Source organism: Pan troglodytes, chromosome 14 (genome assembly GCF_028858775.2).
Source record: "Pan troglodytes isolate AG18354 chromosome 14, NHGRI_mPanTro3-v2.0_pri, whole genome shotgun sequence".
Classification (NCBI taxonomy): Eukaryota; Metazoa; Chordata; class Mammalia; order Primates; family Hominidae; genus Pan; species Pan troglodytes.
Genome location: NC_072412.2, coordinates 116841259 through 116861409, shown reverse-complemented (window position 1 = coordinate 116861409; position 20151 = coordinate 116841259). Strand labels below are relative to the sequence as shown.

Here is a 20151-nt window from a genome sequence, read left to right as displayed (position 1 = left end):
AAAGATAACAGAATCTTGGGACCCAAACTCACTATGCCAGTGGGAAAGTGAAGCTTGGGAACTGAACTGTGCAACACTGTCTGCCTTTTGTTGCCGAACAGACAGCTGTCATTCCACAACCCTGTGTCATGGCCTCATCCATACGCCAGGTGCCCACAACCACAGAAGGCCACATAGCTCCCCAGATGGCCTTCCTCACAAAGTGCTCACAAGGAGATTTCTTGTGAGCCCCTAAATCTATCAGAACATATATCCCCCACTAAAAACTAGCCCTAAACCCGAGTTCTATTGTATCTCACCCTGGCAATGTCAAGTACCAGCTTATCTTCATAGGTACAGACAAGGACAAGAGCAGAAATCACCCTTCCCGTGAAAGAGAACCCTGAGAAAAACGCACAACTGACTTTCCTCTACTCCCCCTTTCCCATGTAAAATGCAGGCTTACTGAGGCTAATCGGAGGCTCACAACAATGTTTAAGCATCTGCCTCACTGCTCCCCAGCCTCCCTTTTTTCCCCCTCCTGCTTGTTCTTTCCCCTTTAAATACTGAACTTCTCAAAGCTTTGGAAAAAGCACAAATGCTCCTGTTACCTGGCACGTCCTCAACTGCAGCTACGTAAACCTCTATCAATTGAGACCTGCCTGAATCACTTTTTAGTTAACATCAGGTATATTCTGGGGACGGATGGACATTTGGAAAAAAGAACGGGCAGGGCACCTCCTGCGTTCTCAACTATTAAGCTAATGGCAGCCAACTTTGTTATGTGGAACAGCTAAAACTCCAACAAAAATCCACAGGGTTTGGTTCTACCAGAGTTGCTGGGAAGCTGGGGGAAACCCACGGTGAGTGTGACCCTGAATTCTGTCTCTGAATTCTGTCTCTAATTTCTGCCCAAATCTCTGGCTGATGGCAGAACAGAACTTGCACAAGGCCAACTTCAGATCAGCTGAGTCTAAAATAAGTGGACTGAGATTTGAGCATCTGCCAAAGGGAGAGTTGGCAATTTGAGCCTGACCAAGTTAACTGCCTGTCAAACAAGCAAATCAATACTCTTCAGGGAAACCTAACATGATCAAGAGTCTACAACCCACAGTAAACAGGACGCAATTCAAAGTCACTAGAAATAAAAAGAATCATGAAGACGTAATCCATCCTCACAATAAAGAATCAGCAGATGGGACCTTAAAGCAGTTATTCTAATTATTGCTAAAGGATATAAAGAAAAATATTCTTGTAGTGAATGAACAAATATAAAATCTTAGCAGAGAACTAAACACTTTTTTTAAGCGAAACAAATTCTAGAACTGAAAAAAATTCTCAAACTAAAAACTTGTTGCACGGGGACGAACAAGAGAGTAGAGAGGCAGACAGTGAACACTTAGGACACAGCAGACGCCATTCAACCTGAAGAACAGAGCAGGGACCAGGTCAGAAAGCAACGAGCAAATCCAGGACCTCCAGCAAAAGGTCTACATGGGTGTAACTGGAGCCCCAAGGCAGAGTAGAAACAGTAAAGCAGCAAAATATTTGAAGAAATAATGCCCGCAAATTCCCCACATTCGGTAAAAGACATAAATTTTCAAGTTTGAGAAGTCAGAAAACCACACCCGAGATAATCACCATCAAAATGCCAAAAACCTAAAATAAAGGCAAAAATCTAGGAAGCGGACGGGGAACAACTATCTGAAATTGTGCTGATCAGAATATAATGGAGGTCATCATCAGATACAATCAACAGATACAGTGAAGGCCAAAAGACAGTGGAGCAATATCCTTCAAATGCTGAAACAACAAATCTGTTACCCAGAGTTCAGTATCCATGGGAAAAAAAAAAATCTTCAGGAACGAAGGCAGCAATTTTCAGACAACAAAATCCAAGATCATGTTTGTCAGTAACACACCTGAATTACAAAAAACTAAAGCGCTCCTCCGCCTGAAGAAAAATGATACCAGATAGAAACTTCAATTTTCAAGAGGGAAGACAGAAGTCCTACATGGCAAAAATACTGAGAAAACAAACGTGGGCCTCAGAACGCACAGGGAATGGAGAGGTTAGGGCCAGGTTGAGGCCCCAAGGAAGAAAGCACATCTCACCTGGGGGTCAGCCAACTTTCTATAAAAAGCCAAGGAGTAAATATTTGAGGTATGTGAGCCAGACAGTTTCTATCACAACTCCACTGCTGCCACTGTAGTACAAACACAGCCATTAACAATGGGTGAATGAAAAAGTACAGCACGTGCCAGTGAAACTTTGTTTATAGAAAACAGGTGGTAGGCAGAATCTGACCCAGCCCATAGTTTGCCAACTCCTGGGTCTAACCAACAGGCAGCTGTGAAAGGGCCTGGACATCTATGAATCAAGTCTGTGTAGAGACGGAAAAAAAAAAAATCAAAAGAAATAATGAATACGAAGGCCAGGCATGGTTGCTCACGCCTGTAATCCCAACACTTTGGGAGGCTGAGACGGGTGGTTCATTTGAGGTCAGGAGCTCATGACCAGCCTGACCAACATGGTGAAACCCCGTCTCTACTAAAAATACAAAAAAAATTAGCTGGGCGTGGTGGCGCACGCCTGTAATCCCAGCTACTCGGGAGGCTGAGGCAGGAGAATCACTTGAACTCAGGAGGCAGAGGTTGCAATGAGCTGAGATCGCACCAGTGCACTCCAGCCTGGGCAACAGAGCAAGATTCTGTATCAAAAAAAAAAAAAAAAGAATGAGTATGAAACTGCTATATATATATGGCATTTGGTAAACTGTAAAATGGTACAGAAATTTCACATATAGGACAAAAAGACGAAAGTAAGTCTTAAAATGGAAATGATGAAAATTTCAGAATATTCATAATAAAAAGAAGAGAAATAGCTGAGAAAGAAAACTTCGTCTAGTACATTCCATTTCCCCGTGGAACTCTAACACCTCGTATACATGTAGCATAAAATTTGAGAAACTTGATCAAAATAATACCTAAGCCATACCAAATTCTGAGATAACATAAGGACTGAAGCCTTAGTAAACACGTGGCTTCAAGCGATTACTTTACTGCCCTTTATTTCAGCTTTTTAACGAGTAATGTGAGGATAATAATTCGCAGGGCTAATATAATGCCCAACAGAGGTATGCAAACTGTATTTTTAAAATATACTGTAATAATTTGTTAGACCACATTATCTACAGCCAATGAGAAAAACAGAGGCAGCATTTACTTCCATCTTGAGCACAATATGAACTCTTACAAAGACTTCCAATTATTAGCAAATGACCTTCATTCACCAAAAGAAAATCAAAGTGATTCCCAAGCTATTCTTTCATGGTCATGTAAGTAATGCCACTTTATGCAAACCAAAAATGCTATAAAAGTAAAAACAATGGCCTGCAGATGGGTTGAAAGTACAGTCTTAAGTTCTATAGAATATTCACTTACGGTTTCTAATAATATTCTGTTACTCTGGCATTCAGCTTTCCTTGCCATATCGATAGTCCAGTATAAAGTGCCTTGACAAAACCTCAAAGCCCAGCCAAAAAGGTAAGGGAACAAAGTATTTTCATCATGGTTGGTAAACTGTCATGAACTGCAAGAACTAGTGGCACAGAAGGAAGGCCACTCCCTCACCACGTTCAAAACCTAAATAGGCACAAGCTGAAGGGAAGACCAGAGACCAACCGAAATCCAAGGAAATAATGTACTGTAGTCTTTTCTGGGGGTTACATGAATAAAGATCAAAGATAATTTAAAAATAAAATGTGTCACCTTCATCAAACCCACAAGTAAAGAAACCTCACCTGGTAGACTACTGAAACCTAAAAGCTTCCATGTGCACTACTGTTTTAAGTCACCTGGCAGGAAATTAACAAATATCCTTTAATGTCTGATGTAAACCAAGAATATAAAATAGTCACACAGAAAAAACTGATGGCTGATTAGTCAGAACATGCCTCTGTCCCTCCAAAGGAAAATTTTGGAAAAGTGACAAAGCCTCAAAGCCCTAGTTCATCAGCACAGCATGTTACATCAGGTTGCTGCAAACATATTTGTGGTTTCTGCATTGTTGAAATTTGCCATTTGATATTGGAACACGTTCTTAAATAAATGTGGTTATACATCATTTTAATGCGTATTTCTCGCTTGATGGTTTTTTTGCTAATGACTTATTACTTGCTGTTTATTTTAGACTATGGAAATGTTAGACAAAAGGCAAATTTGAGCAATTTTCTTATTCGAGTTCAAAGTAAGTCGTAAAGCAGTGGAGACAATTTCCAACATCAACAACGCATTTGGCCCAGGAACTGCTAACAAACACACAGTGCAGTGGTGGGTCAAGAAGTTTTGCAGGAGACGAGAGCCTTGAAGATGAGGAGCGTAGTGGCCGGCCATCAGAAGTTGACAACGACCAATTGAGAGCAATCACTGAAGCTGATCCTCTTACAACTACACGAGAAGCTGCTGAAGAACTCAACATCGACTGTTCTACAGTTGATCGGCATTTGAAGCAATTTGAAAAGGTGAAAAAGCTCGGTAAGTGGGTACCTCATGAGCTGAGCGAGAATCAAAAAAATCATCATCTTGAAGTGTCATCTTCTCTTATTCTACACAACAATGAACGATTTCTCAATCAGATTGTGACATACGCCGAAAAGTGGTTCTTATACGACAACCAGCTCAGTGGTTGGACCGAGAAGTTCCAAAGCACTTCCCAAAGCCAAACTTGACCAAAAAAAGGTCCTGGTCACTGTCTGGTGGTCTGTGCCAGTCTGATCCACCACAACTTTCTGAACCTCCACAAAACCATTACATCTGAGAAGTATGCTCAGCAAATCAATGAGATGCTTTGAAAACTACAATGCCTGCAGCCGGCATTGGTCAACAGGAAGGGCCCAATTCTTCTCCACAACAGCGCCTGACCGCACGTCACACAACCAACACTTCAAAAGTGGAACAAATTGGGCTGTGAAGTTTTGCCTCATCCGCCATATTCACCTGACCTCTCACCAACCAACTACCATTTCTTCAAGCATCTCGACAACTTTTTGCAGGGAAAACGCTTCCACAACCAGCAGGATGCAGAAAGTGCTTTCCAAGAGTTTGTCAAATCCTGAAGCACAGATTTTTATGCTACAGGAATAAAACTTATTTCTCACTGGTGAAAATGTGTTGACTGGAATGGTCTTGATTAATAAAGATGTGTCTGAGCCTAGTTATGATTTAAAATTCACAATCCAAAACCACAATTACTTTTGCACCAACCTAATATGTTATTTCAAGAAGCACTGTATCTGCTTCCGGAAGGCCAGAAACAGCAGGCAAGCTGCAGGATATTGCTGGAAAGACCTGGCCTTCAAGGCCCCCTGCGCAGCACTCAGGGCACACAAGGAGCTGAGCCACTTGTCCCCTCAGTGGTCCTGGTGTCAGGCCATTCTCCTTTCTCTCCCAGAGGCTCTTCATCCCGACTCTTCCTCCATGGAACACCTTAAAAATCACCATTCTTGAGTCTTTCTCTGAAGATTCCTGCTATACAAACTAGACAGTCTAAAATACAGCTTTTACTGTAAAAGCTGATTTACCCAAAAGATTTAAAATAACTTAAGTTTGCATCTTTAGAAATGTGAATTCTAAAATTACTTCACACTTAATCCTTTAAATACCAATTATACCAACCTGAGTGTTGCAAATTTTTAGCATCTTACTTACTTGGTGCATTCTTCTAAAGACTGTACGAGCATTTGCTGGAAAGAACATATTTCTTCTAGATTTCCCATTAAATATGAAATGTTTGCTGAACTTAACCTAGAGCCAAGAAAAATAACAGTAAACATATGTAAACAGTTTTATTTATATTCTTCTCCTTTGCCATCCCAATGTCCTATTGAAGTCTTAACCTAATAAACAGCTGATGTCTAAGGCAAACTGGTACACTAAATTTTGTTTCACTATTTAACCCTCTATTCTCTGAAAATAGAAGAGAACAGCCTAAGGTTTAGACTATTTTACAGTTAATGCAATTTATCATCTAACTTACTTCTCACTGGTCTGCAATGGCCGTAGGTAGGTTGAAAGCACAGTCTGAAGTTCTTTAGAATATTCATTTTCTGTTTCTAAAATATTCTGTAGCACCTATAATAAATGATGAATAAGTGTTATTTGACATTTCAATTGCTATTTGACACTAAGATTTATACACTTTGGACAGTTCATCGCCATTGTTCAATTCACACTGTTACTTCTATGTAATACTAAAGTGTTGAGTATCATCATCATTCTTTGCAATTATTGACTGTTAAACCCATGTAATGAATTATTACTAAGGCCATACAACTGACTTTATTTTACTGCCAACCGTATCTGACAGGTATACCTAGCATGAATTCCATCATCAGATGCCTAGATAAAAAGGAGAAGCCACCAAGAATCACAACTGCACAGACAAACAGATCAATCTCTACGACACTGTGTGGTGCAAAAGAAGCCATTCCCAAAAGGACATCCTGCATCATTCCATTTGTATTAAGTCTAAGAGATGACAAAACTAATCTATGGTGACAGAAATCAGAGAAGAGGTGAAGGGTAGGATGGGGGCGTGGACAACAGGGAAAGGAGAATGAGGTAAATGTCTAAGGTGATATATAGGTTCTGTATTTTGATTTGGGTAGCGGTTACAACAGATATATACATTGTAAAAGCTCACTGGACTGTGCCTTTGAAATCTATGTATTTTAACATATGTAATATTACTCTCAACTAAAAAAACAGTTTACTCTTTAGATTGCATCTAAAAATTGAAATCAATTTCTGGGAACTATAGACTTTCCCTAGTGAATATGACAGTCTCAGACACCTTATTACCACATGTATTAAAAACTAAAGGTTTATCAATGTTAACAATCTTTACTACTTCATTTAAAGATAGCAGAATAATTATAAATTAACCTTAAAATTAAAATGTTTCCCAATACCCTGTATTAGTGTAGCACATTTAGCCAAAATAATTTAAGTCTTAAAAACTGACAGATAAATATAAAGTGCAAAACTGATGAAACCAAGTAGGAATGCTTTCCACCAGCTATCACTGCAGCAAAGGCCCAGCCCAGGGCGGGACGAGAAGGCACCTGGATGTGCTCCTCGCACTCCTGGCACCGAGCAAGGGGCTCTGCACACAAAACTTTTCCTCTTAGAGAAGCTGACTTCCCCCAACTCAAACAGCTGAGAAAAGCAGAGCCAGACAGCGGCCCCAGGTCCTCCTGCCACTGCACCGCACCACACTGTCTTCTTTGGCATGAGACTGAGGACCGCGCTGAGGATCCTGAAGGACCTGACATAAGTGAAGAAAGCGGAATCCTTGCCTCCATTCTTTTTCACCCAACTCTGTTACAGAGCTAGTGCTTTTTAAATCAGGAAATCACATTACACGTATTTTCTGCGCATCTAGTACATGCATCAAGATGTGCTATTTGTCTCCCAGAGCTAACAATACATTCTCACTTATTCATACAAAAGAAATTGTACAGAAGTAATAAAGATATTAAACATGCTGTCTGTCCCCATCATTTTTGATAATCCAAATGTAAATTTAAACATTTAAGAAAAAAGTCATCAAGTTAAATTTAAATTTCAGCCTTAGTAAAGACAACCCGGGTCGTTACTGTTTGCCTACTGTTGACTGTAAACTCTGAGAAAGGAATACAGTCATTCCTGAGTAAATGCAAATCTGATTAAATCACTTACTAAACTACTTGGGCGAAAAAAAACAGAGGCTCTTCCACTGGTGACAAGGAACTCAGGCTCATCCCTGAAGGGATCCATTCATGGGAGACGACCGTGGGAGAGCCAGAGCGAGAGGCCCTGCAGGGAGCTGGCTCTTCATGGGAAATGCTGACCCCACAACCACAATGTCTTCCTTCTACGAAATTCCCGTCGAACACAAATGTCAAAGGTCTGGTGAGCAGAGGCAAACCGTGATGCCAGCCACCACACCCCAGAGACGCTACTCTAAACCAGGCCTGTCCTCCAAAACAACGGGGGAAGCCAAGCATAATGAGATTTGAGCTAAATAAGATAAAATAAGATCTGTCACAGACGTATCAGAAAAGTCCTTTTCAATGTTAAAGATAGGAAATATGATTTAGCTTCCTAATCACAAATATTGGATACCAACTTACCAATACTGCTCACTGCACACCTGAAGACCTATACACTTATTTTCAAACAGAAAAATGTTCCTATGTGAGGTAAGAAAGCAGCCACTAGAAACTATCACTAGCACGAATATGAGAAGAATAAAATACAATGATCTTTTGTCCATCACAGCACTAAGCGCTGGTTGTAGAAATGAAAGCTTCCCATAAGCACCAAAAACTACTCGAAAGAGCCCTCTGACAAAAAGCTACATTTGTTAAAATAGTTAAGTTGGTTAATTCAACAAATAGTCTTAAACACTATTTTCAAATAGGGTGCTAAACACAATTCCTGTATTACTCCCAACCAAACAATGCAAGTTACACTTAACTTTTCCTCAAACACACAGCCAGGCCTGGCTCCCTGGCTCCAGCTGGGGTGCGTCCATCACAGCACTAAGCGCTGGTTGTAGAAATGAAAGCTTCCCATAAGCACCAAAAACTACTCGAAAGAACCCTCTGCCAAAAAGCTACATTTGTTAAAATAGTTAAGTTGGTTAATTCAACAAATAGTCTTAAACACTATTTTCAAATAGGGTGCTAAACACAATTCCTGTATTACTCCCAACCAAACAATGCAAGTTACACTTAACTTTTCCTCAAACACACAGCCAGGCCTGGCTCCCTGGCTCCAGCTGGGGTGCCCACTCCCTCTGCCAGGAGGTTGCTGGCCTTCCTGACCTCGGGGCGCAGCCGGGGGTGCCACTTACCACCTTTCTCCCCCTCCTCGTCTTCTGCATGCTCTGGCTGCTGCAGGACCCCATGAGACCTCACAGCCTGGACGCCACAGCTCCATCCCACCAACGCTGGGAACCCAGAGGACGCACGCAGTTTTCAAAGAAAAGGCAGCTTTTACGACCCACAGTGCTGAAGAAAGGCCCACAGAGCTGAGCTCAGCCAGTGCCAGCTTCCCGGGGGTCACGAGGCATGGAGAGGCAAGTGCAGTCAAACACTGGTGCCACTCAATCCCTATGCTGCCCGCCTCAGAGCACAGCAAAACAAAGAGGACTCACTGCTGCGCCTCGCAGACACAGACACTTTATTCGTTGCATCATTAAAGGAGTACTTAGCATTTCTGATTTTACAAATGGGTTACAACTTCCACTGCCAATCTCGGTAGGTGTTTTATATGTTTATGTCATCAACAGCCTTTAAAAACAAATAACTGATTTACATAAGAGAACAAAGAACATTAATTTTTTTTTGTTTCATCTGTATAAAAGATTTTTATCATCATACAACTGTATTTCCATATCCCAATCCTAATGTATAAGTCCAAAAAGAAAAACCAAAAAGTGGCACAATTATTCAAAATCTACCTCCACCCTACCTAATCAGCCCCTCCCTGTCCACTGCTACAGAGAAACAAGATCATCATTTAATGTTCTCCACTCCAGTCTATTTACACTTCAAGTAAATTTTCAAAAAGTAAATTACAAGACAGTAGTTCACCACACAATGTAGCCTGTAATAAACATCTGACTCCACGGAAAGGAGGAGGAGGAGGAGGAGGAGGAAGGAGTGTTGACAAGAAATCCCAGAAGCTCCTGCTGGCTCCTCTATGGGTCACAATGACATGAGGCAGTCAGTGGCTCCCCGACCACACGGTTGCTGATTTAATGTGGTGTGTTAGCACTGCTGGTCCTTACCAATACCTCGGAACGTTAGCTCTCAAAAAAAGTTTGGAGAGACCACATAAATGCTTTTATGATACTGTATCTTTTGAAATAAATGTTATTCTATTACTTTTAAATTTGGAGATTCACAGGTCTTGGGGTACGTTTCTCCTAAATGTTAAAGGTTTATAGGCAATGGCTCCTGCAAAGCCTCCAGCCCACAGGGGGAAGCAGACACCACCAATGGCACCTGCACAGCAGCATGGCGACAGGTAAAGAGCCAGCCTCTGCAGCCACGTGGACCTGGGCTCCCCGCTGCGCTCCACCACTGACTGTCTGCAGCTGGACAAGTCTATCGGTCTGTTTCCCTTTTTCACAAAAAGGGGTTTTACAAGGTTATAATGGTTACTCAAGAGTGCCAGTCATTGGCTTATAGTAGGAAGGCATCTAGCCAGTCACCCTTCGACCTTCCAGCCCAATGTGAAGTCTTACTTGGAGCTGCTTCTTAAATGACTCCTTCAGTCAGGAGGTAATTATTTCACAAGACAGCCTTTCTTGCAATTAAGTCACTCAATCCTCCCAAACACTGAGCTCCTCTCTGTGTCAGCATTCCACTAGTGCCTACCTGACAACCTTCATCTGTATCATCTTAGTCCAGATACAGCAAGGAAATCCCATGAAAAACAATGGGAGCCAAGTGTGAAAGAAGCCAGCAGGCACCTCGCCGCCCAGGAAAAGAGGGGATCCCACAAGCTGCACACCCTCCCTGATACCTCAGGGCCCCTCATCATTAACCATCTCCACCTACAGGCCCCCAGCAGAGACTTCAGGAGTCAAAAGATTTAAAAGAAATCTTCACTGAGGTGGAGAAAAGCCAAGGGCAAAGCAAAAGATGAAAAAATGAAGCAACGCCAGGGTTTAGGGTCACTGCTGATGGATGGAGACCGAAGACACCCTGTCACCAGGAGGCTCAGGTTTTCCTCCTTGGCCTGGCATCTGAAGGCCATCGCAAACTAAAGGAGCAGGGAGGAAAAGACAGGCATGGGGCTTCTCTGGAGCACAGGAAAGGCCCGTGGATGTGTGTGATGGCATCTAAGGATACATAACCGTTTTATACACTTACGGATTAGAAAGAGTGATGCTACCTATTACATTATATTCACAGTATTATAATAATGCTCTAAATAACAGGGAAAGTGATATGGTTTGGCTCTATGGCCCACCCAAATCTCACCCTGAACTGTAATAATCCCCAAGTGGCAAGGGCGGCACAGGGTGGAGGTAACTGAATCATGGCACGGGGGCGTGGGGGAGCAGGGGCACGCAGCGCGTTCCCCTATGCTGTTCTCATGGTGAGTTCTCACAAGATCTGATGGTTTTATAAGCATCTGGCATTTCCCCTGTTGGCACTCATTCTCTCTCCCACTGCTTCGTGAAGAGGTGCCTTCCGCCATGACTCTAAGTTTCCTGAAGCCTCCCCAGCCATGTGGAACTCTAAGTCAATTAAACCTCTTTTCTTTATAAATTGCCCAGTCTCGGGTATTTCTTCACAGCAGCGTGAGAATGGACTAATACAGAAAGCCTAAAAAATCAAACCATAGTGTATATCGCTGAGCAGGGAAGGCCATAAGGACTGTGTCTTCCCAGTCAGCGACTTAAGAAACCTCATTCTTTAATGACGGAGCGGGGTGCTCCTCATCCCCCCGAGAGGCAACTCCAGACCATCATTCTCTCCAGCCTAGGCATCCAACCCCTTCCTTTGATCCCCATCAGGAAAGATGCCCGTCACCATGCCATGGGGGCAACGAGTGTGCGTTCACTGTCAAATCCACCAAGCTCGGGCACATCAGGTCACAAACCTGTCTCTTTTAATTATATGATCAGGCCACCTTGGCTACAGCTTTCACAGGTCACCCTCAAAATCTATGGGGATTCCAGTTTACAAACAGAATGGTATGGTGGCCTCAGTGATGCCTTCTGTTCACAATGCTCTTAAATACTCTTCTTAATAAACACAAAAACCTCTAAGGTCCAGCACTTTGCTGGAGGCCTTAAGGCCAGTTGCCAGTCCACCTAATACTACCAGGTCAGGGCCAGCATTACCAACCTCATTTTACAAATGAGATAACTGGGCTCAGGAAGCTAGGGCCAAAGCTCCTGGCCACCCAGGCTAAGCAGCATGGATGATTCAACAAAAAGGCTGTACACCTTCCACTGCATCAAGCCGCCCGGATCTTAATTAGCTGAACTACCTACACAACAAGGGCACCCTAAGCACAGCTAACAGACTGATTTCAAACAGTATGTACATGAGAAAATAGAGGCAAGAGTAGTGGCTGGCTGTGTCACAAAAACTAATTGAAATTAAAAGATCTGCATTTAAAAGATCTTGATTTCCTCTCCCTTCCCCGTCACTCTCCAAGCCCAAGGCCCTGTGTGCCTGCCATGTTCCACGCTGGCTTCCTCCCTAGCCTCAGAGGCCCGTTTCTACCTCCAACACATTCTGGACTGTGGTGCCAAAGACTTCCCCCATAATCACTATCCCTTACATTAGTGGGAAGCTAAAATTCCTCCACTGGAAAGAAACCATTCTCTAGCACAATGTCTTCTATCTTCTATGTCAACTTTGTAATACCATGAGATCATATCACCTGTGTAATTTCATATTCTGTCATTGCACTTAACACGAAAATATATGTTTTTTGTATTTTTAAAGGCTCATGTACACTTTAATAATTACAAATGGACAAACCACTGATTGCTTAATCATTCTGGTACTGTTCATCTCATACTGTTTATTTTGGGTTGCTTGCAATTTATTACTATAACAAATAATCCTCTGAAAATGCCTTTACACAAGCATCTTTGAATATATTTCAGGTTAATTCTCTGGAATGGATTTCAAGAAATTTAGAAATTAAAGAGAAAGCCCTAAATTAAAGAACTTGATCACTTTCAGAATTCTATATATAACTGCCATATTACTTTTGAGAAACTCTGTATGGATTTACATTTCCACCATTAGAACTAAAGATTCTCTCTTTAAATCTCTGCTCACTGATTACAGAAAATACGGCTATTAAAATTTTTATGGTGAGTTTTACTATTTTTTTTTCAAAGCCTTAGTGTTTACCATTTTTTAAATTGTTCACAACCTTTCCCATTTATCTATTAATCTTCATGTATTTGTCTTAATGAGCTCTTCAGACATTAAGGATAACCTTGTATTATACCTGATGCAAATAACATTCCAATTAACTTGTGATCTGGCTTATACTGTTTGAGGCAAGGAATATATTAAACTCTCATTAGGTAGCCTAAAAGATTTATCTTTTCCTCTGTCATTTCATCCACTGCCTTTTTTTAAAAAGTCATGCTCCTCCCCAGCCCCCTCTTTGAATGCATTCCCCAACCCCATACAGATCACTGGCAAGAGTGAAACCTCACCGTCAGAGGTGTTTTTTGGTTTTTTAGGGACACAATCTTGTTCTGTAGCTCAGGCTGGAAGTGCAGTGGTGCAATCATAGCTTACTGCAGCCTCAAACTCCAGGGCTCAAGCAATCCTCCCACCTCAGCCTCCCGAGTAGCTAAGACTACAGGCATTTGCCACCAAGCCCAGGTAATTTTGGTTTTTTCTAGAGACATGGTCTTGTTATGCTGCTCAGGCTGGTGTCAAACTCCTAGCCTCAAGCAATCCTCCCTACTAGGCCTCCCAAAGTGTTGGGATTACAGGTGTGAGCCGTAATACCTGAACTGTTAAAGGTGTTTAAGCACAATCTTTGGTGAATCTTTGGCTGAATACTAAATTATGCTACCCAAAAGTGAATCCTAGAAAGACAGAATTAAAAATAAAAACAAGAATAAAAAAATAAAAATAGACATCAGTGACTATGGGAAGATAAACTACAGAAGTGCTCTAGGTGAGTCACTGAGCAAGACACAGCAACAGCAACAGTATATCCCGGGGAGGTGGATTTCAAGCATCCAGAGCTGCTAAAATAGGTCTAAGATGTCCAGTTTTCAATTTAAAAAATCATAGGACATGCAAGAAAGTGTGACCACACACACACGCACACAAGAAAAAAAGAAGCAGTCAATGGAAACTGTCTCTAGGGGGCACAGATAGTGGACTTAGGAGATAAAGGTTTCAAAGCAGCTGTTATAAATATGTCCAAAGAACTAAAGGAAACTATGTTTAAAAAATTAAAGGACAGTATGAAGGCAATGGCTCAAATATTGTCTATATTTGACTAACTGCACAACAGGAGTCCCAGAAGGAGAGGAGAGAGAAATAGTTACTGAATGGTCCATAATAACAGACATAAATTACTACGAGTTTTACTTTCCAGTGTCTTTTTGGTGTTCATCTTAACTATTATACAATAGCAGGAAAACACATATCCATCCCATTCATACCTGTCTCATTGTCTCTTAATTTCAACATGTTGGTACTTTCGCATGGAATACTCTTCTCTCAACTCCATTATACTGATCCCAAGTTAAGAGAAGTCATTCATGTAAATTTCCTTAACACCATTGGTCCACACCAGTCTTACCCTTTAGTAAGTTTTCAACTTTCAGTGGGGTTAAAAACACCCAGATCTTATAGTTTTCTGTGAAAACGAAACTACAAAAGGGGGTGTAGAAATGCCTAACACATTATCTATCATGTTTTGTTCTGTGTTGTATTCTGTTCTCTATTTTTATGTACAATTTACAAATATAAAATTAAGGAAAGCTGAAATTGATTCCTGGCTTAGTAACTGATTCCTTGGACAAGGCATTTAGCTTCTGTTTTCTCTGTTGTAAAATGAGAGTACTACATCAAAAGATGATTCTCTATGAATTCTATGAGTTTATTTCTATAACAACTGTAATTTTACCACGTGCTATTTACAAATGCAGCTTTATATAGACAACAATTTAGATGTGATTTTGAGGTCAAGGTGTTTTCCATCACTCTGTATGAAAGAGTTGGCTGATTTGAAGAAAAGAGCACTTATAATACCCAGGCTATTCTCTCTGTAAAAGGACAGTTAGAGAAGGAAAACGAAAAAGGTATTATCGACTATGCTTCAATGTGAGAAGTATTACAGAATATATAATGCAAAGAAAAACCCACCAGGATTTCTAAAAAACCATGGTTGCCTGGTTTTATAAAGTGCCTAATGAAAGCAAGATTAATGGAGAAACTAAAGAATGCCCTTGGCACCAATTTAAACACTGCTAACCACTTTTTCTAACAGAATTACCTGGACCTGAACCATAACAGAAGGTAACACACCCTTTGGAATCTCACTGTGGATTGTGGCTGTGTTATTCACCACATGAAGCCTTCCCCAGGAAAGCAGTGTCTTATACAAGAATGCAAGAGGAAAGGGCAGCTCCAGGAGTTAAAACTCAAGTTTTCCTACAACCCATAAAACCCATCTACTGTCTCTGTAGCTATGTATACAAAACTACACGTAAACTACATTACACACTAAAAAGCAAATGAGTTAGTAGAGCCAAATCCTGGGAGCAAATGCCCAACAGGCCAAGGGATGAAGGTGATGCAGAGCACTAGGAGAGACGACAGAAAGCAGGTGTCCCGGGGAATGTGGGCCACACGACGGGCTAAAAGGAGTCTGATCTTCTCAAAGTCCACAAAGTTGAGATGGAAGGCAGAGTCCAAGCAGCCAAATGAAGATGAATGAAAAAAAGGGAAGAAAGAGGGGAAGCAAAAAAAAGGGTTTCCGAGGCAGAAAAGGATCTGGAGTTGACCAAATACAAGGAAAAATAAGTCAAAGATTGCCACTAAGGTAAGAGAAGTGGCATGATGCATGAGGAGACCTGTTCACACGAAGGTGCAGAGATGTCAAATTATGAAAAAGAAGCAGTAAAAATGGAGGCAACAAAAGACCATTGTGTTCCCGTACCCAAGTGCGAGCTCAGCGAGGGGAGAGGCACCCGCCATTCTGTTCACTGTGCACCCTGGTGCCTTTAACAGAGCTGCACAGAGCAGGCGCCCAATAAACAGTTATTAATGAGTGGGTCCCCATGCCAGTCTGTCCTGCAGTACGATGCTGGGGCAGATGGAAGGTGGGCACTCAGGAGAAAGCTGAGAGTGCAAGCCCCGCAGCACAAGACGGTGGCACAGGTCCACGTGGTGGAGCTGCTCAGACTCCATTGCACCACACCTTTTCACCGCTTCCCAACATAGGTGCAGAAAATGAAATGCTCACAAGAAAATGATTGCTGCACAAAAACACCAATCAACTGCTGTTTCACACCAACAATTCAAAGGTCTCGTGGGTTCATAGTTATATCTACTCAAGAAGAAAATAAAGATTGGGAGTAGCGGAAGAAATAACAAAACAAATGCACATTTTCCCCAGAATTCAAAACATACATATGTTTAGAGGGTTTACTTTGTTGTTATCATGTTGAGTAGTTTAAAATTTTAATAAATTCTTTAAAATAAATTATTTTCCATTTCTATAGAACATGCAATTGCTACATAAGATTAGGTACAAAGAAGGTTTAGACGACACAGATTTAGTACCATGAGACTATACATTTGATTTAATAGCATTAGACTACACAGATTTAGTATCACATACTGAACATATTAAGCAGCAAATTTTAGGATCCAGAAACACCTGTCTTTAACACGTATAGCGTTTGGACATGCTCCCCTAATTCTACGCCATGTGGTATGTACACATCAATCCTGGGAAACACTATATTAAGAGAAAAAATAAATTAGAAGCCCTATGTCTAAAGTACTTACAGTCTACTCTGAATACAAACAGAATGGCACTCAATGCATATAAAATTTTCAAATCACATTATACATTTTTTCAAATATCATTTTTGAAGACTGGCTATGGCATGGGGAAACACGCACATTACTATGTTACGGGATAAGAGCAAGGGACGTTTCCATATACACGATATTAAAACAAAAACATACAATTACAAAAATACAGAGATTAGAAGGAAACAGACCAAAACCTTAATGGTGGTTACATTTGTGTGGCAGATGAATGAACTTTATTTCCTTCTTCCTATTCTAGGTACTTTACACTACATTCCACATTGCTGAGTTTTACAGACAGTCAAAAACCAGTTAGTTTAAAAATGCTCTGCAATTACTCACCACATTGTAATAGCTTTTGTTTATGGCAGTCGTATCAAATCCTTTGGGAGGGCTCTTCAGTGTTCCTGATTTGGGAGACACAGGCTTCTCTGAAATGAAAATGTAACATAGTTTTACTGATCAGTACTAAAGATGACAAAAGTTCCAGCCCCTCACACAGGCCAAGGATACTCATCCAGCAGCCTCACTGAATTAACAAGCCAAATGGCAAGCCAAGAAAAAGGCCATCCACAGTGACCCTCAGTGCCCCAGAAACCCAGTCCCTCAGGCTCGGCTCACCAAGACCAATCACAGCACCCCATCCCCACCCTGTTCTCCCAGTTTCAAGTTGAAGGCGTCTAAGAGACTGCTCCACGAACGCCAGCCAAAACCAAAGCAGTTTAGCTACAAGGACAATTCCATAGTGTGGTAAATATAAAGCGTCACCCAAATAAAAGGCATTTTCGCAGGTACATAACAATATTAAAACATCAGGGCTAAAAGTTAGGGACTCAGATCCCTCAGAATGGAAAAGTCTCTCTAAACAAGCAGGATCTGGCTCAGGGCTTGAAATAACCATCACTCACAAGAGACAAGGAGGAGAAAGAAAAGTCATCTCAAGCAGGGGCAAAAACAAGAAAAACCCACACCGCCTTCACTTCCACACCAGGCAAAACCATTAAAGCAGTCCTGACTCCAGCAAGGATTCCGATGTTTTAAAACAGCACCACTTTCGCTCCACATCCATTCAACACATACTTACTCTGCATAACAGGTGCTGAAGAAACACCTGCCGAAGAAACACCTGCCAAAAAAAACCTGGCACCGTGCATGCCCGTCATCAGCTCTATGGGGTGGGCCTGTCTACCAATGGTTCTACGGGAGGGGTCTCTATCACTGGTTCTATGGACAGTGTGGGTGTGTCCATCGCTGGCTGTGTGGGTGGGTCTGTCTCTCCATAGTTCTATGGGGGTGTGTGTGTGTCTATTATCAGTTCTACAGACAGTGTCTGTGTCTTTACCATTAGTTCTGCAGACAGTGTATGGCGTCCATCATTGGTTCTATGGGGTGGGTCCCTCTGTCTCTCAATGGTTTTATGGGTATGTGTGTATTTCTATTAATGGTTAGATGGATAGGGTGTGTCTATCACAATTCCATAGGGTGGGTCTATCAATGGTTGTGTGTGTATCATAGTTCCATGGGGTAGATCTACCAACAGTTCTAGGGGGTGGGCAGATAGGTCTAACACATTGATTCCACGTTCTGTACATCTAACATTGGTTCTGTATATCTAACATTGGTTCGACGGATTCTGTTTACCACTGGTTTTCCAGGGCTACAGAGCAGTGTATCAAATTGGGGCTAGTGGGGACAAAGGAAAGGGAGAGGTTTTTTCCCACATTCTTCCCCAAGAAATCCTGATGAGCATTTTCTAGAGGACTTAGTCCCTACCACTTTTCCCTCAAAGCTCACCTCCACTGCAAGAATCCTGCCATGTGAACCCCCTCACTGGGCGGGAACACACCCCTCCCCTCTGGTGTGTGAGCAGCACCTGCCTACAGTCCATGCCTTCTGCTCTCCTCTCCTCCCATGCGTCCCCCATCCACAATCTCAGTGTCCTGGGGTCTGAGGTAGTATATCCCAAAACAGTGCCTTCAACCCCAAACACTCTAAGGCTTCAGGTCCCTAACGTCAACTGCCTCCTCAGGATCTGCACCATCTTCTGGCAACAGAAACCCAGAATGCCCCAAACCAACCTCATGCTCCTTAACCTTGGGTCCTCCTCCTGTGGAGCCATTTACCTCAATCTTCCTTCAATGCCTCACTGTCAAGTTCCTAAATCTTCCTTCAATGCCTCACTGTTAAGTATTTCCAGGTGGTTGAAAACAACAAAACAAGGTGCCGCTGCAAGTTGCAAGAATTCTCTCTGCCCACAGGATGGAAAACAAAACTCCACAGGAAACAAATCCCTTCTACACTGTAAGAGCTACAAGGAGGAAAACCAATCTATTCTTGCTAGCACACTTTCCTACTCAATCTCTTTTCTACAGCTAAGAATTTAATTGTAGAAGAAAAAACTATGAAATGTTTTCATCTGAGGAAAAACAACACTTTTTCATCTTTGAAATCTACAATTTGGAGGCAGGATAGAAAACAACATTACAGGGGAGACTGTCCACACCTAAATTACAGCCACTGCGATCATAAGCCACACGTCAGCATGTGTGCCGGTAAAGTGAACTTCGTAACAGTGACCCTGAATCTGCATTATTTTAAAAGTAATGATTTTGCCAGCTCTGTTTTTTTAAACTTAAGACATACCTCACAACACAACACCACAGTTAATAAAATTCAATTAATTTACTATAAGAACTGTAAGAAAAAAGTTTTCAAAAGAAAAAGCTTCAGGTTACTAACATTACATAAAAATAAAAAACAGGCAGAAGAAACCCAGTCAAATCAGATTAAGTCCAGGCAGGTTGCCTTTTCTCCCTTAGGAAAAAAGAGCTCCCAATTCTGCTGGCTGCTGAATGGAAGATGTCAAGATCACGTTCCCCAGAACACCCTGTGGTTCGTTTTCAACAAGAGGGCACTGCTGAAGTGTGCCACCCACAACGTGCCCTTGCTTCCAATCAGGAAGCGTGATTTCCACAAACGCCCAAGGTGGGTCTGCTGTCAGGAGACCCCGCAGGGGAGACAGGAAGCCCCTGGCTGCCAGACCCCAGCCAGGCCACTCCTGGCTTCTGATGCAAAGCTCCTTGCTTGCCCCACCACTGTCCAGGCTCCTGGGGCGGTCACGCCAGAAGAAATGTGCCATCAACAGGAGGGGTGCAGGGCAGCAGGGGCACAGGTAACTCCCGGGCAGCCTAGGAAGCCTTCTAGTAGCTTCTACCAAAAAACAGCATTGAAATTAAGAGAGGCTAAATTACGGCCATTCATAACAGACAGAAAAGCACACAGCCAGGAAATAGATTAGAAAATACTCAACTGCCCTACTATCCTAAGAAAAGCAGCATTTTTTGGCCCATCTGGTAGCTAAAAATTAATTAAATTCACTGGTATTGAGGAGTGGGGAACCAAGAGAATGTAGCTTAGTGCTACCTTTCCAGGGGCCGACTGGGGCAGCAAGTCTTCCCTTTCTTAAAATAAACTCGAAAAATGCTGAAAACAAGAAAATTTAAATATAGATGTGTAAAAGAAAAAGAGGGGATGACATGCCAAAAGCAAAGAGGAAACCCTCTCACTA

At 42.0% G+C, this 20151-nt stretch overlaps 1 protein-coding gene across 50 annotated transcripts in view; it reads right to left on the bottom strand.

Annotated features, from left to right (window-relative positions):
- ARHGEF7 (Rho guanine nucleotide exchange factor 7) overlaps positions 1 to 20151 on the bottom strand; it is a 191588-nt gene that overhangs the window by 56730 nt on the left and 114707 nt on the right. For all 50 annotated transcript variants that reach the window (XM_054665565.2, XM_016925546.4, XM_016925551.4 and 47 more), the window contains 3 exons: positions 16926 to 17014; positions 6017 to 6111; positions 5689 to 5784 (listed from right to left, as the gene is read on the bottom strand). In XM_054665565.2, coding sequence (XP_054521540.1) covers positions 5689 to 5784; positions 6017 to 6111; positions 16926 to 17014 — 280 coding nt within the window. The remainder of the gene's footprint in view (positions 1 to 5688; positions 5785 to 6016; positions 6112 to 16925; positions 17015 to 20151) is intronic.